The 24,993-nt window shown below is 36.4% G+C and overlaps 2 protein-coding genes across 4 annotated transcripts; both read right to left on the bottom strand.

Annotated features, from left to right (window-relative positions):
* Positions 1-300: 300 nt before the first annotated feature.
* NME5 (NME/NM23 family member 5) lies at positions 301-13,828 on the bottom strand. 3 transcript variants are annotated; one of them, XM_081136083.1, is made up of 7 exons: positions 13,775-13,828; positions 13,204-13,306; positions 12,895-13,069; positions 11,221-11,426; positions 10,457-10,557; positions 4,686-4,804; positions 301-563 (listed from the first exon to the last, which is right to left on the bottom strand). In XM_081136083.1, exons 3-7 carry the CDS (start codon positions 13,021-13,023, stop codon positions 483-485), a joined length of 636 nt encoding a protein of 211 aa, XP_080992209.1. In that variant the 5' UTR covers positions 13,024-13,069; positions 13,204-13,306; positions 13,775-13,828; the 3' UTR covers positions 301-482. The 3 variants fall into 3 exon arrangements, with proteins under 3 accessions (XP_080992209.1, XP_080992210.1, XP_080992211.1); XM_081136084.1 differs by having other exon boundaries at positions 13,554-13,780; XM_081136085.1 differs by having other exon boundaries at positions 309-563; positions 4,712-4,804.
* Positions 13,829-14,593: 765 nt separating this feature from the next.
* Positions 14,594-24,762, bottom strand: LOC308555651 (bromodomain-containing protein 8-like; the record flags this gene model as incomplete). The annotated part of the gene is made up of 8 exons (XM_081134031.1): positions 14,594-14,976; positions 15,516-15,693; positions 17,143-17,211; positions 17,310-17,399; positions 21,046-21,203; positions 22,022-22,285; positions 23,107-23,385; positions 24,754-24,762. The coding sequence occupies 8 exons, from the start codon at positions 24,760-24,762 to the stop codon at positions 14,926-14,928; spliced, it is 1,098 nt and encodes a 365-aa protein (XP_080990157.1). The 3' UTR covers positions 14,594-14,925.
* Between the last annotated feature and the right edge of the window lie 231 nt (positions 24,763-24,993).

The raw sequence follows: 24,993 nt of genomic DNA, 5'->3' as shown, positions 1-24,993 counted from the left end.
GTGGTATGGGGGCTGTAAACTGGCATTGAAGTTTAAAGCAGGTTCTTGTTGGTGCACAGGACAAATTAGTTATGTAAGGATGGTAGTTTTTCACCTTTATTTGTCTCTGATGCCTCTTATACGAATTAATTGCTGCTCTGTTAACTGTAATCCACCCCAAAAAAGTTGCAGTTGTTTTGACATTCTAAATGCCTATAAATAAATACAATTTTGTTATTTTAAAAAAAATCATACTCTAAATCTATATTTTTCCTTAGATAATCTTATCTGCTGCACAAAACACAATTATTCTTTTAAAATGTATCTTTAAGAAATAATTTATTTCACATGTAGTTACTTAAGCCTTTAGGAATTACAGTTTATTTGTTTTGAAGTAGAAGGTTGTTAGGAATTACAGTTTATTTGTTTTGAAGTAGAAGGTTAGAAGCATGCCTCTTACAATGAGACCTTTCGTGACTTGTTCTTTGGAGGAGTTTATTTTACTAAGGCTCTTCTACAGTTGGATGGTGACAAAGTTTAGGTTTGTTGGGATTATTTTTCAGCAGCCAATCGGCTAGCCAAATCTATGGAAAAAAGAAAAAAACCTTAACTTAGTAAACATTTAATATTTTCTTCAATATATAGTATATCAATTTAAAACTTAAACAGTTTTCAAAATCACTCTAAGAATAATGGGGGGAAAATGACCATGAAAAACTGAAACACTAAAGTTTACAGTATGCAAGGCTGTCAGGTACAGATCCAAACTGAAAGGAAGAAGTAAAACTATCTCCACTCACAAAGGACATGATCTATATACAGAAAACCCTAAAGGGTCCACAAGAAAGCTGCTAGAGCTAATAAATGAATTGGGCAAAGTTGTAGGTTACAAGGTCAACACATAAAAATCAGTTGTTTCTATACATTGGTAAGGAACAATCCAAAAAGGAAATTAAGAAATCACTTTCATTTATAATAGCACTGAAAAACAAGTATCTAGGAGTAAATTTAACCAACTTTATAACTGAAAACTATTAAACATAGCTGAAAGAAATTTAAAGACCTAAATAACTAAAGACATCCTGCGTTAATGGATAGAAAGACTTACAGCTGTTAAGATGTTAAGATAGCAATACTACCCAAAGTGCTATGCAGATTCAACACAATCTCTAGAAAATTTCCAGGTAATTTTTGCAGAAGTGGAAAAGTCAATACTCAAATTTACATAGAATTTCAAGGGGACTTTGAATAGCCAAAACAATCGTGAAAAAGAACAAAGTTGGAGTATTTTCTGACTTTGTTCTTTCTAACTTCCAAATCTTCCAGTTTGGATCTGTACCTGACAGCCTTGCATACTGTAAATCCAAGCAGTGTAGTTCTGCCATATAGATAGACCAGTGGAATAGAATTGAGAGTCCAGAAGTAATGGATCAACAACTGAAATATAAGAGCTAAAACCATTAAAATCTTAACACATTGTTTGTGGGTAGTTTTTATCGCGCGCTCTACTACCAGTCAACGTAAAACGTATAAATACGTTTCCCGTATACAATGTGTTAAAAGAAAACATAGGAACAAATCATCATGACCGTGGATTTGGCAACAGATTCTCAGATATGACATCAAAAGCATAAGCAATAAAATAAAAAAATAAATCGGCTTTCATCAATATTTTATTTTATTTTTATTTTATTTTAAATATGTCTTTATTGATGTCAGAGAAAGGAAAGGAGAGGGAGACATAGAAACATCAATGATAAAAGAGTCATTGATTGGCTGCCTCCTGCATGCCCCCTGCTGGGGGGATCGAGCCTGCAACCCTGGGCATGCACCCTGACCAGGAATCAAACCTCCATTTCCTGGATCATAGGTAGATGCTCAACCACTGAGCCATGCTGGCCAGGCTGAAGTGGAATTTTAAATCTGTGAGGAAAATATGGATTGTTCAATAAATAATTTTGGTTAACTGGGTAACCAAATGGAAAATAATATGTGGCTTCTTCTCTCATTCCCTATGGCAAAATAAACTCCAGATGATCAAAGATATATGTAAAATAAAGGAGACATAAAAAGTACTAGAAGGCAACATGAGAAAACGTTATTTATAACCTTAGAGCAGGAAATCTTCTTTAAATATGACTAGAAACCTAGAAGCCATAAAAGAGCTCCACTAATTCAGCTAAATTATAATTAAAATATATCATGAAAATAGTCAGACAAGTGATAAATTGAAAAAGTCTACTAAACCACAAAAGGTTAAATTTCTAAACATAGAGTTCCTACACAATAAGGATAAGATCTAGGAATTGCTCCCCCCCCCAAAAAAAATTGACAAAGAGCATGAGGAGGAAGTTCATAGGAAAGGAAATGCAAATGTCTTTAAGAAGCATATATGAAGACACACAGACTCACCCATAACAAAACAAATACAAATTAAACTATGAGGTACCATTTTTAACCTATTAGAATGGTAAAAAAATCCCACAAAGCATGAAAAAACATCAGGTACTCTCAATTATTTTTGGTAAGCATATAAAATGGTATGACCACTACAAAAGGTAATTTGGCAATATTTATCCAAGCTAGAAATGTACATATCAAAAACCATCAAAATAACATTCTTTTTGACTCAGTATTTCCATTTGTACAAATTTATTATGAATGAGGATATTCACTATAGCTGTTTGTAATAACAAAAGAGTATAAACACCCTAAACGACCATCTTTATGTGACTAATAAATTGTACAACATTCATACAACAGAATGTCATGAGCTGTTCTTTTAAAATAGGGCAATTTTGTTTGTGGAGCTATCTAATAATTTATTATATATTAAGTAAATAAAGTAAAAAGTTTCAAATAGTATGTTTAGGAGCTAGCATTTGTATGTGTATTTTTAAGTACACATAGATATATATGCTTAAACAGGGGTGGGCAAAAGTAGGTTCATAGTTGTAAGCGAAACACAGAGTTTATTCTTGTATTATTATTTATTCTTCTATGATATATTTTTCCATATGAACAACTGTAAGCCTACTTTTGCCCACTCTGTATATGCATAGGTTTCCTTATAAAGGTTATACTAGAGGCTGGTAACAGTGATTTACTTCAAGGAGCACAATCGGAACAGGAATGGCAAGGAGAGTTACTTTTCATTACATACCTTTTTGTGACTTTTGAATTATACTATATTCAAATATTACTTATTAAAAATTAATAACAATTAAAAAATAAAGCAAGTTCTTTAAAGGCCAACTTTTAAAATTTTTTTATGTTTTAAATTATAATTCTACTTTGTGATTTATTTCCAAATGAAATGGTCTCAATGTGTGAAAAGCTCAGATGTTTACTGGTACAGTATTTATAACAGCAAACAACTCTAACAGCAAAAAAGAATGAAAAAGGTAATAAAAGAAAAATTATGTAACTATTTAAATAATCTCTATAAAATATATATTTAAATATAGTGACATTTATGGGGTATATATTTTTATATAGTCATATTAAAAATCTGAGCAAAGGACTGGAAAAATTAGCAATACCAGCAGCTAATATTTGAGCATTTATGCACCAGATACTTTGACTAAGAATTCTGCATGCATTTATACATTTAATCCTAACAATATTGCTACAACGGATGAAGGTACTAAAATATCTACATTTTACTGATGAGAACAGAGAGACTCAGAGAGAGGTTCGGTTTCTGGAGTCACAGTTGAATCTAGGCAAAATAACTTCAAAAACCATGTTTAAGAAATAGAACCAAGGGTAGCTTTTTCCTCTCTTCTTTACATTTTTCAGTAGTTTTGGGTTTTTTACTAAATAAACATATTTTCACAATGAAAAAGTTGTTAAAGAAATAACTTATCTTTTCTTTTTGAAAGTGACAAAGTTGGTAGGAGAGATTAAATCTTTTGTTTTCCAAAGAATAGTAACAGAAGTTAGAGAAACTATTTTGGTAGGGCTTTACTAAAATAACCTACCCTAATTATCTCTGAGAATCTTCAAATGGGTGGGAGTACCTGTAAAGAAGGGACCAGGATAACATTCGGCCCTGGACAACCATCTTAGTTCCTCCTACCCAATCATTCTCCCCCTGACTAAGCAATGTTGAGGCACCTAGAGGTGCAAATAAATGTAAGTTTTCTATTTTAAAAATTTAGATATCATGAGAAACAAAAATGTTGAACAAAATTTAAGTAGATATGCTTTTATTATTTGATTATATAAATTATACAGAAAACAATGCTCAGCAACTGAAGAATGCAATAATTTAAAGTATATTTAGGAATAATGCTCTTAGAGTTAAAACACAGCAAGAAGAGAAGTAAGCCTGGCTGGGCGTGGCTCAGTGGTTGAGTATCAACCTAGGATCCAGGTGATCAGGGTTCGATTCCCAGTCAGGGCACATGCCCGGGCTACGGGCTCTATCCCCAGTTGGGGGGATGCAGGAGGCAGCCAATCAATGACTCTCTCTCAGCATTGATGTTTCTATCTCTCCCTCTCCTTTCCTCTCTGAAATCAATAAAGATATATTTTTTTTAAAAAAGAAAAGTAATCAAAAGTTATACACACAGAAGTATCTAAACTCTATATAAAAGTTTTAAAAAATGACTCTCAGTACTTACGCTGTTTCAAAGACTACAATGTTTGAGATATGAAAGCTATAGTCAATATTCTCTAGTGTGAATAAAAAGATTTCTTACACAAGGATCTGCTGGTTTTTGCTTACAAAGCTCTGTGAGTCCTTTAAGCAGAGTTGGTGTTACATGTAAATTTAAATAGTCCTTAGCAGCTTGTCCAACTGGAATAGGCTCAACAATCACTGCAAATACAAATGCATCCCCATTAAAGCCAACATAAATGATGAAATATTATACAGTCATTAAAAGGGATACCGTCAAAGAAATTTTAATGGCTTGAGAAATACTTCTAAAGTTTTTTAAGGGAACAGAACTAGATACATAGCATAACAGTTGATTCAAAAACACACAAGCACACATTAAAAAAATAAGACTACGTAAGACTGGCAAGAAACATCAAAATGCTAATAGGAATCATGTGTAAGATTCTGATTATGTTTTCAACTCTATCCTTTTCTGCATTCTCACTTCCATGTTTTTTACAGTAAATGTTATAACACACAATGTTATGAAAAAGAAAAATATGGTGCTCGTTTCGGCAGCACATATACTAAAATTGGAATGAAACAGAGAAGATTAGCATGGTACCTGCACAAGGATGACATGCAAATTCATGAAGTGTTCCATATTTATTAAAAAAAGAAAGAAAAATATGAAGAACATGTAAAATCAAGGAGATTAATTCATTCCAAAAATTCCTGCCAACAAAATGGCAGGCACTTTGCAAAGTGGTAGATACAACAATGAATAATAGTACATGTAGTTCTTGCTCTCTTGTAGACTACTGAATATATACATAAAACCTATGTCTGTCTATATAAAATGTATTCATATTCCTGCTCTTATTTTTTCAGGCTTTTAAAGAAATTGTTTTAAAACTTGGGGAAATTTTAATCTTTTCAGCCTTATTTGAACACTATGGAGGTGAATCAGACTTGCAATACAACAAAAAATATATTTATACAAGAAAGAATATGTTTTATAAGTCTTAGTAGGTCTTTTGAGGTTGATCTCCATCAAAGTGCCACTTAAAAATTTATTGACTTAAGAGAGGAAGGGGGAAAAAGAGAGAAACATCAGTTTGTTGTTCCACTCATCCATTGACTCATTGGTTGAGTCTTGTATGTACCCTGACCAAGGATCGAACCCGCAATCTTGGTGTACTGGGATGACGCTCTAACCAACTGAGCTACCCAGCCAGGGTTTCAGGCCCTATTTTAAAAATAAAAATCTAATTATGTCACTCCCATCCTTAAAATGCTTCGTTGGCTCTTCCTTCCATATATAGTCAAGACAGAACTCCATTATCGTGGCCCATAACTCTATAACATGTGATTTCTACCTACTTCTCCAACCTCATATTGTTTCTCTTACCAGGATCTTCTTTGTTTATAGTGTGTACCATGTTCTTTCCTGCTCATGATTTGAGCACATGCTACTCCTTCTGCTAGAACATTCTTCCCTTTACTCTGATTAACCACTACTTATTCCTTGGATCTCAACTAAAAAGTCACTTCCTCAGACAGACCTTTCTTACAGTCTCTCATCATATTCTATAATTGCCTGTATAGCACTTATCACAATAACTACACAATTATTTGGGTAAATCTTGTTTAATGGCTATCTTTTTTTAAAAAAATATATATCTTCATTGATTTCAGAGAGAGTAAGGAAGAGGGAGAGAGAGAGAGAGAGAGAGAAACATCAATGACGAGAGTTATTGATCGCTGCCTCCTGCACCCCCCCAACTGGGGATCGAGCCCACAACCTGGGCATGTGCCCTGACAGGGAATCGAACCTCAATCTCCTGGATCCTAGGTCAATGCTCAACTGCTGAGTGATGTCTAGCTAGGCAATAGCTATCTTTTAAACACTAGACTATAAACTCCATGGGAGCACAGACCTCATCTATGTTTTTATAATTTTAAAAAGTTTTATTGAGGTATAATTTACATATGATAAAAAGAGAAATATGGTGCTCACTTTGGCAGCACATATAAATCCACCAATGTATACAACTGATTTTTAATAAACTTAGTTGTACGATCATCACCACAATCATTTTAGAACACTTTGATCACTTGAAAATGTTTCCTTGTGCCCATTTGCAATTTCCCACTCCCACTCCTACCCCTGGAATTACTGAGCTTCTTTCTGTTTCTAAAAATTTGTCTTTTCTATACATTTCATATAAATGGATCATATAATATGTGGTCTTCTGTGCCTGGATTTTTTCACTTGGCATAATGTTTTGAGGTTCATCCATGTTGTAGCATGTATCAGCAATCAGTTCCTTTAATTGAGTAGTATTCCATTGTATAGCTATACTACATTTTGTTAATCCATTGATAGACAGTTGGATTGTTTCCAATTTGGGTTACATTAAATAAAGCTGATATAAAGATGCACATGTGTCTTTACGTAGATGGATATTTTCATTTCTCTTGGGTGGGTAGATTCTGCTAGGAGTGGAATTGCTAACAGAGTTACCTGGTAAGTTAAATATTTTAAGAAACCACCGAACTGTTTTTCAAAAGTGGCTGTGAACCCTGGCTGGGTAGCTCCATTGGTTAGAGCCTTGTACTGATACACCAAGGTTGCGGGTTCAACCCCCAGTCAGGGCACATACAAGAATCAACTGATGAATGCATAACTAAGTGGAACAACAAATCAATGTTTCTCTCTCTCTACAAATGAATAAATAAAATTTAAAAAATACAAAAGTGGCTCTAACATTTTACAATAATGTATGAGGATCCCAGCATTGCTATATCCTTACCATTGATTACAGCTATTCTAGTGGGTATGACATGATATCTCATCGTGGTTTTATTTTGCATTTCTCCAATGATTACGTTGAGCACTTTTTCATGTGCATATTAGCCATTCATATGTCTTTTGTGAAATGCTTATTCAAATCTCTTACCCAGTTTTTAACTGGGTTGTCTGTCTTATTATTGAGTTGTAAGAGTTCTTTATAAAGGATGGAGCAAAAGTAGGTTTACAGTTGTGAGTACATGAAACAGAGTTTATTCTTGTATTATTATTTATTAACTATTGTATTATTTTCCACATGAACAGTAAAGCTACTCTTGCCCCACCCTGTATTCCAGATACAAGTTCTTTATCTGATACATGATTTGTAAATATTTTCTCCCAGTCTGTGGCTCATCTTTTCATATTCTTTTTTTTTTAATCCTACCTCAAGGATATTTTTTCCATTGCTTTTCATAGAGTGGAAGAGAGAGAGAAAGAGAAACATCTATGTGAGAGAGACACATCGATTGATTGCCTCCTGCACTCTCCCTGACCGGGACCAGGGATCAAGCCTGCAACCAAAGTACATGCCCTTGGCCGGAATCTAACCCAGGACCCTTCAGTCCCAGGGCTGATGCTCTAACCACTGAGCAAAAACAGCTAGGGCTCTTTTCATATTCTTAATGATGGTTTTTGAAACACAAAAGCTTCTAATTTTGATGTAGTTCCATTTATCAATATTTTCTTTTATGGACCATGCTTTTGATGTCATATATAAGAACTCTTTATTCAACTTAAGGTCATGAAGATTTTCTCCTGTTTTCTTCTAGATGTTTTTAGCTCTTACATTTAGGTCTATGAAACAAGTGTCTAAGTTTTTGTTTGTTTGTTTGCATGTGGACATCCAGTTGCCATCTTGACAATACTGACTCTCCTGATCCATGAACATGGAATGTCTATTTAGATATTCTTTGATTTCTCTCAGCAATGTTTTGTGCCTTTCAGTGCACAAGAATTGCACTCCTTTAAAAAATGTATTCCTGCCCGGCTGGGCGTGGCTTAGTGGTTGAGCATCAACCTAGGATCCAGGCGATCAGGGTTCGATTTCCGGTCAGAGCACATGCCCGGGTTGCAGACTTGATCAATGACTCTCTCAACATTGATGTTTCTGTCTCTCTCTCCCCCTCTTCTGTTCTCTCTTTGAAATCAATAAAGATATATTTTTAAAAAAATAAAAAATAAAAAATGTATTCCTAAGTATTTTATTATTCTTGATGCTATTGAATGAAATTATTTCCTTAACTTCATTTTTGGATTATTTCTACCTCATCTATTTTTGCTGACCATTTATTATTTGTCTCTGGCACCTAGGGATGGATGAATTCATGAGAAAATAAAAGATTTTTTCATGTTTCTTATGTTGATAAACTTTCATTGCACTTTTTAATGACATTTATAATTTATATGTTGCATTGTAAATTTTCATAGACTTTTAAAATAAGATCATTTTGAGAACAGGGACATCTTACTTGACTTTATATTGATTAAGTTGGTAACTCAACGAATTTGTTGAATAAATAGAAGACAGCAAAGATTTACCAGCCATCCCTCTTAAAAGGGAAAGGGAAGAGCACTAATTTTTTCAAGTGTTTGGAATATGTATTTGAATATCTTTATAACTCGCTTTAGTCACTCATAATATAGGGTTGTGCACATAGTTATTGAATGACTGCTAAACAAGATGGAGCTCATACCACAGACTCTGAGAACTTACTCCAAAGAACTCCATATTCCCACAGCAAAAGATCTGCAGTGTGGTAGGTAATTAATCACTTATATTTATCCTACAACTGCTGCTTCTAACTATATCTCTTAAATTCATTAATGGGTAAAATAAAAGGCAATCTAAAATAACAGTTTAGGGATATAACCCTATGAGTAAGAAGAGCTTCCAAATACATCTTCTACTTAAGATAAAGTGAGTTTTTGAGTTTTTATCCTATTTTAGTTAAAAGCTAAAGAGGAAAAGTCTAATTCACTAGTAGGACTAAACCTAAAGTACTACCACATTTAAAAAAATCTGATGTTCATGATATGCTTCAAAATAATATGGTAGCAGAAGAAGTGGGAGCAGGGGTTATAGATGAAATAAGACTGACTACAATTGTTAAAACTGGGTGATGGGCTCATTAGGGCTTTGTTAGAGTATTCTACTTATGTGTATCTTTGAAATTTTACACAATAAACAGTTCTGAAGAAAAAGATACCTTAATACAATGGATATGTGACAGAAATTAGATCAGTAAGAATAAGTATGCAATGTTTCTGTGTGTACAAAATATCTATAAAAGTTTTTGTTTTAAATCAGGACTTTTAAATATCCAAGATAATTTTCAGTTTTCTTTGAATAATCTTCAGTATAAAATACTGAGGAATGTCTAAATGAGTTAGAAATAACATGCCAAATAAATAAATAAATTTAAAACTACCTGATGCTTTGCATTTTTTCCTTATAATGAAAATCACCAAATTTCCTTTGTTCTAAAATTATTGAAAACAAACTAAAAACCTCAGTGTTGTCCTCATTGTGCCCACTTCTAAAAGATGTATAACCTCCATAACAGGATGGAAACAAACAAAAAAGGCCGAGAATTATTAATTTCACAATTGCATGTTTGTTAGGCACACAGTAAACTGTTAGAGAAAATGGTAAATTGATCCTAATTTCCAAGGGAGATTCTTTTTTTTCATGTGTAACAAACCACACTGATACATTAGGGATAAATAAAAGGAATTACAACACAGAAGGAGAGAAACCCTAAATATATCTAGTCCAATAAAAAAGAAAGAAAAAAGTAAACTCTTCTCAAAAGATTTCCTAGAGGGCACAATTTAGTTTTGAGAATAATGTTGAGTTTTTCATTCTTGGCTTTAAGTTTTAAGTAACTACAACTTGAAAATATGACAAAATATATTGGAAGAAAAAACATTATCTTTTTCCCCAGTTACATCCCAAAATAAAACAAAAAGCAAACAATAAGGAAATGCAATTGACTGATTACTCATCTGTAACTCACCTTTGGGAAACATGAATCGAATTTCTCTTTCTGCTGCAGCAAAATCATTACTCCCATGAAGTGCATTCCTTAGGTCATCTGTGCCATAAATTGCCCTTAGACTAAAAGCAAGTTAGAGATGATGACCATCCAGCCTGACATCCTTCTTCTTACTTTTCACATATGCATTCTACTTAGATATTTTATAAAAGCTTTGCCACTTCTCACATATGGAGGTTTTAAGCTTGAACTTAAGCTTCAATCTGTCTAGCTGAGGGTCAAATATCTTTAAATCTTCAGGGGGGATACACTGGGAAAATAGGAGTTCTCTGGATGAAAAACAGGTGTTGTTTTGTGAGAAGTGAAAAAGCAATATATATTCAAAAGTGCAAGAACTCAATGTCTGCTGGTTTCCAGACATTAATGATAATGCTGAAAATCTGGATTTCTGGTCTTGTGTTATCAATATTCTTTTAAAATGTCACACCAATTTCCCATGAAAAATCCTACTTCAGTGGTAGTTTAATTCCAGGATGAGAGAATAAGGCTAATCAACCAAAAAGCAGACATTCCCTGAGGCCTTTTGTGCTATTTGCTATTTGGTATTAAGATAGAGATTTAAGTAGTTAGAATGTAAAATGGACCTCCTTGCCACCCAAAAAACCAAACAACAAAAAAACAGTTAAACTTAGGAAAACTTTCAAATAAAATTCCTATTACAATGAAATCAGGGGGTTTTTCCTTCATTTTCATAGTTGGATTGCATTTTTCCCTAGAAAAGTTACCTGTCTGGGTGTGTCTCCTTAGCTACTAAGCTATTAGTTGGTCCCAAAAGTTCTTTCCAGTAAGAGATGGCTTTATGTCTAGCTAATATCATGGTAACAAGTGGTCCAGAACTCATGTAAGCTGTTAAATTGGGAAAAAACATTTTCCCATACTGTTCCACATAAAAGTTACTACATTGCTCAGGGCTGAGACGTAGTTTTCTTCTCTATAAAAGAAACAAAATCAACAAAAGCATTTAAAATGACAGTTCAAGAATACCTCATTAAGTCATTAATAACCTGAAATTAGTACCAATCTGACTAAAACTTTGAGCTTTATTTTTGTAATATGAAAAAAGACAAGAAAATTAAATGTAGGTTGTAAATAAAATTGTAAGAATTATTTAACCTACTTAAGAAAAACTATTCCTAATGTTTAACAGTCTCCATCAACATATTCTTTGTTAATGACAAATTCATCATATCTCCTTAAAGTAAAAACATTCCAATCATCAGTATTTTGTTGATGTATACTTTGTATACATTAAAGTAACAAAATTGGACTTTGACTATTCAAATTCATTTTTCCTATTTGTGGCATTTTCCTATTTCTTCAGAAATTTCCCTATATTGTTTTAGGGAGTTGGTCTCATTGTGGTACTTAGAAATAACATGCTGCCCTAGCTGGTTTTGCTCAATGGTTAGAGCGTCAGTCTCTAACCGATGGTTAGAGGGAAGAATTGGAGGGGAGACATGGAAAAGTGGCAGACTGAGGGTCCCGGGTTCGACTGCCACCAAGGGCACATATCTCTGCTGCAGGCTCGATCCCCCACCCTGGGGCGTGCGGGGGAGGCAACCAGTCAATGTCTCTCTCTCTCTCACACTAATGTTTCTCTCCCCTCTCTTCCCCCTTCTACTGTCTCTGAAAAGCAATGGAAAAAATATCCTTGGGTGAGGATTAAAAAAAATAACATGCAGTGGTTTCAAGATGGCAGTGGAGTAGGTGGGTCTTTCTTGCACCTCCTCCCAGAACCAAACTGGAAATAAAATTAAATTGGGGAACATTCATCTGTGTTTACCAACTGAAGACCTGCTGAAGAGACTTTTTTTTTTTTTTTAATATATCTTTATTGATTTCAGAGAGAGGAAGGGAGAGGGAGAGAGAGAGAGAAACGTCAATTAAGTGTTTGCAGTAACTGAAAAAAAATACCAACAGTCTCAAAGTTCACTGATAGGGAACCAAGTAAATAAATTGTGGGTCATCCACACAGGGGGATATTACTCACAAGTTAGGAAGAATGAGCTAGATTCAGATGTAATGATCTGAAATGCGATCTGAGGAACTTTGTAAAGGTGGTCAAGGAAAGGGGATTGTCCTATTTTAAGGTGGGGGAGGGGAATGTTTGTGAATGCATAGAAAATCCTGGAAGAACAAAAAGTGTTCAGTGTTTGCCTCTCTCTGGAGACTGGGTCTTGGAGTGGAAAAGGAGGTAAAATAATTTCACTTCTCATTTTACATATTTTGAAATGTGAAAAAACTTTTTAAAACTATTGCATATAACTTTTATAGTTAGAAGAATAAACCTAAATTTAATGCTAAATACTATGAATCTAAATAGGTTAACACATTTACATAAACATGAAAAACAATGATCAATGAAAGAAAAGAACACAATCATTGTGCCCAGAAGTTACCTGAACAATGGTGAATCCAGATCTGAGAATAATATCTTGTATCTCCTCCTCTTTGTCAACAATATCTGGTTTGATAATGGCCAGGGTTCTTTCTACATATATCTGAGGTGGGTGCATTGATATTTCCATTCTGGCTTTTCCAGGTAGAATGTAAGAGACTCTTGACAGGTATCAACTGCAATAACACGCATCCCGCCCCCCCAATTAAATGTAATTGTGATTAAGAATGGCATTATTAGGCACTTGATTTTATTAATTTATAAAGTTAGAAACTGCAATATCTTTTTCTGTAAGCATGTACAGGCATACCTGGGAGATACTGCAGGTTCTGTCTCCAGTATCGCAATAGAGGGAGCAATAATTTTTTTTCCTGGTGTAGGGTGTTGCCTTCAGTTTGTAAAACACGGGATACCTGTGAAGCGCAGAAAGCGAAGTGCAATAAAATGAGGTATGCCTGCAATATGATTTCTACTCTGGGGTTGTGCTTTGGGCTTTCCTAAACACTTTTTGTAGAATTTATTTTTTCTATCACCATTTATTCCCTCTATGCCCCCTTCCACCTCTACCCACCCCTCCTCCCCGCAATCACCACACTGTTGTCCATGTCCCTGAGGACTGAGCAAAAAAGAAAAAAAGAGAGAGAGAGAATTCCTAAATACTTTCAACGAGGTAGAGGCCACAGGCGATCTGAAGGCCTGGGACTGGCGCAGACCCTCGGTGGTAGCAACAGGAGAGTGGGTGGGCAACTCTCAGGCTGAGCGACCCCGGCCCGCCAGGATGACTACACATAGGGTCAGGCCTGGTTGGAAAGTAGGATTCCCAGGTTCCTTGCACCTCTCCCAGCTGCATCCACCATTCCTACACGGGTCTGGGAATTTACCTCAGCGCTACTCCTCCAGTGCGTCCACAGCTTGTTGCTAGGAGACCCGAAGCCCAGGTTAGGGACGGTGGCTGCAGAGGGCCAATCCCAGCTGCTTGCTTCAAAGCCCAGGGAGAGCTCCTCTTAACCAAGAAAGGGAGCCAGCCGCCAGCATTTTTATTCCCGTTATGAATCTTAGCGCACTAGACGTTTTCTTACATTTTCCTCACAATTTATCTAATTTATCCTCCTACTCATTTGAAGTATGCTTCAATGATCTCCATTTCATAAATGATGATACAAAGTATAAACACTCTCCCTTCATCCCACCCCACCCCCCTTCCATGTCAAATACCTTCTTCATTTCACCAAATGATGCTGCCCCTCTATTCCCAGCTTCTGTAATCATTAAAAGGCAATGTCTCGCCCTGGCCGGTGTTCTCAATGGTTAGTGTTGGCCTGCGCCCCCCTGGTCAGGCGCATTGGGGAGGCAAACAATGTGTCTCTTTCACATTGATGTTTCTCTTTCTCTCCCCACACCTCTCTCCCTGTCCCCCTCTCCCTTCCACTCTCTGTAAAAATCATTAGAAAAAATATCCTCTGGTGAGAATTAACAACAATTTTGTGGTGACTCGGTTGACCATCGTCCCCAGCACCATGAGGTTGCCCCTGCCATTACAGGTCAAGGGCAGTTGCTGGGTGTGGGGTAGGGTGCACCATCCTCAGTAGGGGGTGTGCAGGAGGCAGCTCTCACATGGATGTTTCTCACTCCCTCCCCCTTTCCGTCTCTCTAAAAATCAATAAACTACTCTTAAAAAGAAAGGGGAAAAAGCAATCTTTGACTTGTGAATTAACATTTATTTATAGAGCAGTAATAAGAGGTTTAATCCAGTTACCTTTAAATTAAGCCTATGGAACAAAGATATGGGCAACATTTATGGCATTATCCCAAATCTCACTTTTCCCCTTCTTCTTTATATTAAGTCCACAGGCATCTTTAACTCCTTGGCTGTGAGCTAAGGTATTATTCTTATTAAAAAAGACAAGAGAAGTGGTAAACAAGTACTGGGTTAGAGTCTCAATAAGAGGTCCAAATTCCAGAAAAGGTCAGGGAGCAGCTCCAGGTTAACAAAACAGGTTTTCCATCATGCACTGGGTTTGTTGGTTGGTTCTCATTCCAGACTATTTAAGTTTCTTCTTTTGTCTAACCAAATACTCAGCACCTACAGAGTCAAGGCAGATAGTAAGTTATGAATCTTAAAAGCCAGAGGTTTGAATGCATTTTTATTTATTTTTCCACAATGCAATATAACTATCCTTTTTTCTTTAAAATACAATGTTTCCCAGAAAATAAACCCTCAAATGTCATCTTCTGGTTATATCTTATCCCCTATAGATGGGATAGTGTAAACATACATTAATATTAACATTAAAATGGCCAGTGACTCCAGCCTCTGCTTTGCATGGTTAGCCCTCTGGTTTGAGGCTCTGGAAGCAAGAGCTCCCATTACCATTACAGCTCTCTTAAGAGCCCTTCAGTGCTGTCTGCCTTCCTAGACTACTTTACTTCACTATTAAAACTGGTCCTACTGAGGCTCAGGATTTTCCAAACCAGCAGGTAAAAAAAAGTCAATCCTTGAGTCATCTCTAAATATAAACTCTGGAAACACTTCAACACTGCCCACCCTTATTCTCACAGACTTTCTAAAATCTCATTCCAGAGATTACACTCCTTTTTCTTGCAACTGTCTACATACAGTACCTGAATCTGCTCCAGGACTTCCCGCTGCATCTCCACAGCCATATGGTACACATGATGATCAGAGTCATTGTACATCACAGCATTTTGGAACATCAGCATCAGGTCCCGCTGGAACTGTGCCATGGTACGAATCCGTCCCTTAGACAGATTCCTTTTCAGGGTAGTTAAGTCCATGGGCCTACAGGTGGCCAAGAGAAACCAGAGGAAATCTAACCTTCATGTGGAAAATCTGGTGACATAACATGCTCTCTTGGAGAACTAATCAGCTTTTTTTTTTTTAATTGATTTTTAGAGAAAGAGGAAGGGAGAGGGAGAAAAAGAATCATGGATTCGAAAGTGAAACACTGATCTGCTGCCCCCTACCGGGGATAGAGCCCAAAACCCAGGCATGTATCCTGACAGGGAACTGACCTGTCAACCCTTTGGTGCATGGGACCATGCCCAACCCACTGAGCCACACCAGCCGGGGCAGTAACCAGCTCTTAATGAAAACGGTAGTAAATATAACAATCCTCATCAGATAATAAAATAACAACAGCAGTTAACGTTTGACTGCTACTACTTAAAACAGGCCAAGTGCTATGTTAGGTACTTTCTATATTAACTCAGTTAAACCTCCCAATAAACGTATAAGGTAGGTACCATTATTATAACCAACTGGCAATGAGCAAACTGAGATCTGAAGAGGTTAAGCACTTGCTCAAAGTCACACAGATTGGATTCCAATTCAGAGGCAGCCTGATTTCAGAACCTATATGTCCAGCCACTATACTATGGTAGGAGGAATGCTGGCCCCAGGTACCAAAGTTGTAAAGAACTCTAATGATCAGTTTGTCATATGGTAGTTATCGACTGATTGTTTACAATGTGTAGTCATATGTTAAGTATTTAATCTACTATTATTATTGCATAATCAAAAGCTAAGAATTTTTTTCTCCTTTCATGGAGATGAAAAGAGAATCAAGTGACTATTAAGACAAATAAATTATTAATGGGACACAGAGAGTGGGTATATATAAGAGAAGGAACAGCAGTATAAAAAGAGGACTGAAGTGAGAGGTAAGAATCTGGGGTTTAGTTCCAGCTCTGCTATTCACTGTTGATCACAGGCAAGTCAAGACCACCTCTGAGACTTAGTTTCCTTATCTATAGAATGAAGGAGTCTGTCTCCAAAGGTACTTTCCTGATCTTTCATACTCCATTAACACACTGGTTTCTGACAGCATTTTAGATGAAACATGCTATAAAAATCTAAAATACTGCAATCAACCAATATTTGTAACATCTTTGCCTGAGCATACCTATAACTGTTAGAATGAATACAGTGTTCCTTTTAAAATTTTGCTCCAAAAGAACAATGTCAAAAACTACTGAAGGCTAACGTAAGATCATAATAAATGGATCATATTACCTAAAATTTAACAATGAAAAAAAAGCCTATTTGTTCCCTCATTCCTTCTCAAATAAGGACTGAGCTCACCATAACTTTATAAACTTGTTCACTTGCAAAGTATATCTTAAGCTTGTAAGTAATATAAATGAAATAAATAATCTAATAGATGGAAAATAAAGTATGAAAAGACAGATATAAAAGCAACCAACCTTTCTTGACCCCTTTTCCACTGACCTTTTCACCACATCCTTGTATCCTGGTGCCTGCCTTTCTGACACAGGCTTCAGAAATGGACTGCTGAACCTGTTAGGGGCCAAATCCAGAATGGGTGATGAAACCATGGAAAGTCACTCTAAATGAGAAGAGTGGCTATGAATACCAAGAGTGGCTTGGAGACCTACCTGTGACTAGCAATCATCTTCCATACTGGCAGGAGAGTCTTCTTAAATAGTAAGTGATCCTGAACAGGGTCACTTTGGCTTAGATCAGACCTATGGGATAAAAAAATGACAGAAAAGAAACAGTAACTTCACAAATGGCATTCTGTCTCCCCTAGGTGGTAATGAGGTTTTCTCAAATAGTGCTCCTACTTAATATCTGAAGGAATATAAAACCATAAGAATGAAAACATGTTTAATGCTTCCATAAGGGACCACAAACTCTATAAATATTGTTTTACTAATCACTATTACCCAATGAAGTAGTTACCGTCTCATGAAGTATACTACAAATCTACAATTGCCCGTGCCTTTTGGTCTCTTTGCTGATTTGCTCTTTAGCACCTGTGACTCTAAAATACTGGTCTATGAAAGTAGTCTTTGTTCACTGATGTTTCCCAAGTGTCTGGCACATAGTTAGTGCTCAATTAAGTATTTGATAACTGAATCTGGTCCATTTTTATGTAGAAATATGCCACATTGTTAAGTACCTCTCCCATGTTTCCACATAAGTAAATACCTGGTTTCACATCCCAAAGAATTCTCACATTTCATCTGATTGCTGCACAACTTAAATATATTTCCAGCCCGGCCAGGCGTGGCTCAGCAATTGAGTGTCGACCTAGTATCTAGGAGATCAAGGTTCGATTCCTGGTCAGGGCACATGCCCGGGTTGCAGGCTCAATCCCTGGTGGGGGATGTGCGGGAGGCAGCTGATCAATGACTCTCTCATTATTGATGTTTCTATCTCTCTCTCTCTCTCCCTCCCTCTCCCTTCCTCTCTGAAATCAATAAAGATGCATTTAAAAATAAACATATTTCCTTTTCACTCTCTATATAGTAATCCTTAAAATACCTAACAAAAATTTATTTATTCTCATGGCCATTCCTTCTCTGGACTAAACTAATTTACTTAGTTTTTCTTCAGAGATGCAACTGTTCAATGTTTTATTTCTTTTTTTTAATATGATAGCTAACAGCAGTCACTTTTTTTAAAATATGCCTTTATTGATTTCAGAGAGAGGCAGGGAGAGGGAGAGAGAGAGTTGAAACATCAATGATGAGTCATCATTGATCTGCTGCTTCCTGCAGGCCCCCGACTGGGGACTGAGCCCTCAAACTGGGCATGTGCCCTGACCGGGAATCGAACCGCGATCTCCTGGATCCTAGGTCGATGCTCAATCACTGAGCCACACTCAGCTGGGCTCAATGATTTTTCTTTTCTCTTTTCTTTTCTATTCTTTTTTTCTTTTCTTCTTTTCTCTTTTATTTTCTTTCTTTTTCTTTCTTTCCTTTCTTTCTCTCTCTCTCTTTTTTTTTTTTTAAGAGAGAGAGAAACACCTATCTGTTGTTCCACTTACTTATGCATTCATTGGTTGCCTCTTGCACGTGCCCTGGCCGAGGATTGAACTGGCAACCTTAACGAATAGGGACAATACCAACTGAGCTACCCGGCCAGGGCTATTTCTTTTTATAATTTTCCAGGTTGGCAAGTTTTCTATTTACTCCAAAGTTAAACATCATGTTATACTTCCCACTTTATTCACTGTAGTATTTTCTCTAAATGAGTTCTCTTCACACCTGTTTTCACACCCTCATTTTGCTTTATGTAACTTATTGTATGCATCCATTTGAGTACAATTAACATCTCATGTTATCTTTCTCCAATTTGAGCAGCTTCACATAACTATTCATTTTCATGATGCAATAATATCTTACCTGCATCTAAATTATGTACCACAAAAATCAACTTATCCTTAAACACAGAACCCTATCAGAACAAGGCATTTAAAGACCTGTAAACAAGCCTCTACCTGTGTTTCTGATCAGTCAACCAGAATGAATAACTCCTCCTTGGTACTGGTGCAATTTTATTCACACATCCACACAACAGATATTTATTAAGTTTCCATTATAAGAAAGGTACTGCACTAGGTTCTATAACCTCATAATCAACTGCCTTTGCAATATTTTAAGAAACAACCCCTTGCTTATCTTTATTTCCATTTATTTAGAAATGCACGCCAAGCACTACAAGTAAAAGTGTGGGAGTGGGAAGGAGCTGCAGACTGGTAGTGATGCTCCAAAGGCTCTACTTCTCTTTACTCCTAAGAGTCAGTATAGACTAAGGGTGAAGCCAGAAAAGAGGGGCCTGGAGAATGTCTCTCTAAGTAGTTTTAAGCTTCCCAATGATATAGCACAAAAACTCATCTTTCTAGCTCCCCTTAAACTATCTGACCAAGCAAACTCAATTACTAGTATCTATTGCTTTCTAATAAAGATTTCATGTTTAACCTAAATCCTAAGATGAGTATAGAGTATGCCATGCAGGACACTGAAATGTCTTGAGATAAAATGTTCCAGAGTAGAGATTTCCTGGTATTTAGATAGTTATCACATGCCATCTGCCTGGTATGATAGTAGTTATCAAACTTACACAGGGAGTTACAGAAAAGCAAAGGAAGCAATTCTTCAACAACCTACGTTTTAAGCTGTATTCTTCTTCTTTAATATATTTTTTATTTTTATTTTTTTAAATAGATTTTTCAGAGAGAGGAAGGGAAAGGGAGAGAAACAGAAACATCAATGATGAGGAAGATTCATTGATCGGCTGCCACCTGCAGGCCCCTTGCTGGGGATGGAGCTGGCAACCCAGGCATGTGCTCTGACCAGGAATTGAACCTCGATCTCCTGGATCATAGGTCGATGCTCAACTGCTGAGCCATGCTGGCCAGGCATAAGCTCTATTCTGCTTGTATAATAAAAATTTGAAATCTTCTATTTAAAAAATATATATGCATGGTTCAGTTGTATACCTTAAATTTAAAAAGGCTAAAATAATTATTGGTTTGCCTTTCCAAAGACATATGGGTGGATCAGGAATGCAGTGAAGAAAAACACACACACAGTTCATGTTATCTTCTCTCAATAGATAGATAAAAGACCAAGCCTAGAAAAGGAACTATTTATTTATTATCATAACAAAACTAACTTTGTTTCTCTGATTTAGAAAAAATGCACTTTACTGAAAAAAAATCTAAAATATGCTCTTTCACCCCATAATTATTTATAAAAACATGAGACAATTATATAAACAATTTCCTAAGGTTTGTGAAAAAGGAACAAGGGAGATCATAACTTCAAAATATTTTTTACTTCAAGTTCATAGGAGCTTACTATTTTTAAATTTTTATCTATTTATTGATTGATTTGAGAGAGATCGATCAATTTGTTGTTCCACATATTTATGCATTCATTGGTTGATTCTTGTATGTGCCCTGACCAAGGATCAAACCCACAACCTTTGTTTATCAGGACAGTGCTCTAACCAATGGAGCTACCCGGCTAGGGCCTGTCTTACTTAATATTTTTAAAAGAAGTATAGTTTGTATAACATTAGATATGAGGGACAATCTGAATTAGCAATGCTTCCTTGATAAAAATCGTACTTAGAGAGAAGTGTGATTTATGAAAGAGATTCTTAATGTTGATAAAACAGACTTGTCTTACAGGAGGAAAACATATAGACTTCTATTTATACAGTGAAATTATATTTAATTCTATTTCTAGTGCATTCCAACTTTAATTTCCTTTTTTTTAATTTACAGAAGTAATGCATGTTCATGCTAACAATTCAAATAGGCATAAACAGAAGTAAAAGCATACATCTTAACAACCTTGGATAAACATCTATACTTACAGCTTTGAGGAAGTAGCATGGTTGAAAAGGATATCCACCAGAGGAGCCTCCTGAATGCTAGAGCCATCATCACACTCACCTGAGGAGGGCTGGTCTTCCATCTCTGACACATACCCTTCACCCTGGTCCTCCTCTTTGGATTCTTGCTGAACCTCTCCCTGAGAATGCCAGGAAACAAAGGAAACTTTAGAAAGAGATTTACTATGTGCAAGGTAATTTTAATGTTTTTTTATTGCTGAGAGAGAGGGAGAGATCGATTTATTGTTCTACTTATGTATGCATTCATTGGTTGTTTCTTGTATGTGCCCTAACCAGGAATTGAATCCACAACATTGGAGTATTGGGTTAACATTCTACCCAACTGAGCTACATGGCCAGGACCTCTGCATGTAATTTTACATGCATGGAGTAAATGAAAGCTGACCTTAAGGTGGGAAAAGGCCAATTATAAAAAGCTATAAAAAAAATTAGAGAAATGTGACTTAACTAGACCTAAGTCAATGAATTCTTGTTAATAATTTTGCTGGAGAACTTTGACTCTGTACTCCAGGAAAAAAATGCAAAAAGGCAATATACTCAGTTCTAGATGGATGCTGTTTTCTTTTAAAATTTTCATTATCATTTGTGGCCCTGGAGCTAACTAGTCTAGCTGGTCATATAATATTAATGATATTATAAATTCTGAATTTTACCAATTGCTTACTATGAGCTAGGCCCTATGCTAAATGCTTTCTATGAATTCTCATTTAATCTCACAACAAAACTATAAGGTAGAGAACTAATTCCATTTACAACAGAGAAAACTGTGGTTCTAAACTGTTCACTAACATGCTTAAGGTCACACAACTAATTGGTGCTAAAATCAAGATTTGGGCCCAGGTGGTTTAACCCTATGGAGTTGGCCTATGTGCTCTCACCACTCTGCTCTGCCTCCCTGTGCAGAGGACCAGACAGCTGGCTTAAGTTATTCACTTACCTCTTCACTATCTGTGGGTAGTCCCTGAGCTGCACAAATATCTGAGAGAGCTGAAGCCACCTCTGGCCTTCCATTTTCTCCCAGTGACTTCTCAGCTACCAATGGTTCTACCTTAGCTGAAAGCTCTTCAGGCTCTCTGCAGGGTTGCTCTTCTCCTTCAGTAGCTTCAATTTCCCTTTCCTTTTGTCTGGTATCAGATGAAGGGCAGCAGCCTTCACTTGATTCTTTGCTGCTAATGCACAATGGCTCCATTAAATAAGCTACCTGCAATCATAGTCTATTGTTAGATGCATAGGAACACCAATGGAAATCATCTACGTATCAATAATGCCACATGATTACATTTCCACTGTGACTAAGCCTGAGATGGCAAAAAGGTTAATTAACTCCATCAATCATTTAAAATTTATTAAATATCTTATATACACAGGCACTGTAATAGTTGTTAGGGTCCTACCAGTAAACAAGATACATATTGCTCTCGCCTCTTCAAAGAGCTTATGGTCTACATTTTCATCTCAAGTGTCAACTCTGATCAATTGGGATTGGCTAGCAAACTGCTGAAAATTTTGTCTGCCACAGACAGAAGTGGCAACATTTGGATTCTTGCTGATCTTGACCTAGGTTCACCTGAATATGTATAGTTGCTGCATAAGTATAAACTCTGTCCAATTCTGTTTATTTCTGGTCCTCAGCCTTTAACCAGGGTAATAACAATACTATAAAAATACTGCCTTAAAGTCAAAACATTATAAGCTTCAAGGAGAGTCTGGGCAAGTATGACCTTTCATGACTGAAAGAATAAATTGCAAGGATACTTTTATGGGGCAGTCCTGCATACAGGAAGTTCACTTCCTTTGACTCAGGGTCCTAATGACTGGGATTTTAGAATAGTCAATCAAAAAGTACACATTTGGAGCATATTTTGTGTTAGCACCAAGTGCTTAAGACACAGCAATGAACTTAGTCCCTGCCACCGTGCTTATATTTTAGTAAACAATATTAAGAATGGTAAAAATATATACTGGTAAGCATTCTCTTACAGAGTTGAGACTCTTCCAACTTTGGGAATGACTCCCCATTACCTCAGAGAGAAAGTGGAGGTGGTTCTGGTGGCTGACTTGCTCTGCCTCTTCCTGAGATTCCTCACTGCCTCCGTCCCCCATAAGCAGCTCACTAGATTCTGTCCCTGGGCTGCTTTCCTCTAGTTCCTCAGTCCCTGGCTCCTCAGTTTCCCTCCAGCTGCCCACATCAAGATCCAGACTGGAGTCCCATGAGCTGAAGAGGGACCTGCAGTTGTTGCTCAACTCAGAGTCATTGGGATAGTCTTGTTCAGAATCCAACCAAACCCACTCACGCCCCATCTGTAAATACACAGAAAAAAAAATGCATTAAATTCGCTCAAATCAATATTCCTAAGGCATTTGCACCTCCCAAGTTCAGTAGAAAGGGATCAAAAATTTCCTTCTACTCATCATTAGGAACAGTAAAAAGATAGCTGAAGTGAGACACCAGGAGACAAAATGACCTCTCTCACTGGGAATAAAGAAAAAGTTCCATGTCAAACAATATAATAAAGATATAACCAAATAAGTATTTTTTCCTTGGACTTCCTCATACTCCAAAAGAGAAAGAACTGGAGCATAAGTACAGCAAAGGAAATATAGTCAATAATACTGTAATAAATATGGTACCAGGTGGGTACTGGAAATATCAGGGGGAACACTGCAAGTATGATTGTCAAACCACTATGATGTACACCTGAAACTAATACAAAATAATAGATTGTAAACTGTAATTGAAAAATTAAAATAAAGAACTGGACCATAGTTAGCCAGACAGAACTCCTCTATCCCAAATCACTCTTAAAAATCAACTGCAAAGGCAATAAATTTCAGGGTTAAGTGTTATTTTCCTCAGTGTATAGACATTAACCTATCAATCATTAAATCCTCAAAGCACACTTTATCTGTGGTATCCTTCTGGTCATATCCAACTCACTTCTCAGAATGAGAACTGCAACATCAAGTTTTAAAAATACCTTCCTTTCCTTTTCATTAGAGTACTACGCTATCCTGATTCTTACCCCTTAGTCTTCTCCCTTTACAATTTTCAATAAACCCTTGCTATCTATGTGCTTGCTTGGTCCTCTGCTTCCTCATTAATAAAAAACAACATATATACTTTGAGGTTTCAACTCTGATGTCTTTTCAGGTGGCTCCCAAATCTCTTTATTTCTGATATGCACTCTGGTCTCAGTCTCCATGTACCCACAGGTCAATTCCCTTTTGGTGTCCTACCATCTGTTTCAACTGAGCATTTCAAAAACTACAATCACTTACCTTCCTGATTATTTCCAAAATCACTTGCTCTCCCCAATTTCATCATCCCCATGAATACTTGTTTTCTTGACACTGTTTTAACTCCTCTCCTGTATTTGGTAAGCATGTCTACTTCCCAATTTTCTTCCACAATATTTCTCAATGCCCATCCTTTGCTCCTCAGTAAATGCTATAGCCCCCTGTTCAGTTTCTGTCCTTAATCCAGTCTGCTCTCAACAATGTTCATGGCTTTACTATAACTATCCCTTCAATATAAATTTCTCAATCTGCCAAAGTCCTCCATAAATTGAGCCCTATTTTGTTCCCGTGGCCTGGCACCTGTACTTCATTATTCCTTAGTATGATGCCTGTTCTAATTACATGTCTCCTTATCTAATTATATGTCCCCACCTTCAACATCATCCCAAAATCTAGGTCCCTTTAATTGACTTCTTTGTCCACATTTTTCCAATTTTTACAGCTTCATTGCTTATATTACATGCATGCTCGTGCATTGCTTTGGGGATATACTGCCAGTTATTTTCCTGGATTGATTAAACACCTTTCCATCACCTCATAAAGAAGTATTCTTTTACTTTGTTAACATCCTAACAAGCTTTTAGTTTTATTTAAACCAAAAAGATCTGACTT

Source organism: Miniopterus schreibersii (genome assembly GCF_964146895.1).
Source record: "Miniopterus schreibersii genome assembly, chromosome: 4".
Taxonomy (NCBI): Eukaryota; Metazoa; Chordata; class Mammalia; order Chiroptera; family Miniopteridae; genus Miniopterus; species Miniopterus schreibersii.
Note: the sequence above shows the minus strand (reverse complement) of the source record. Positions and strands in the feature narration are given on the sequence as shown.

What these genes read in the sequence shown, in the direction of transcription:
- NME5 (XM_081136083.1), bottom strand. Translation starts at nt 13,023, where the DNA reads ATGGAAATATCAATGCACCCACCTCAGATATATGTAGAAAGAACCCTG. An exon ending in CTGGATTCACCATTGTTCAG is followed by an intron (nt 11,427 to 12,894) that starts GTAACTTCTGGG and finishes TTTCTTTTATAG; the next exon opens with AGAAGAAAACTACGTCTCAG. An exon ending in AAAAACCAGCAGATCCTTGT is followed by an intron (nt 564 to 4,685) that starts GTAAGAAATCTT and finishes TTTTTTCCATAG; the next exon opens with ATTTGGCTAGCCGATTGGCT.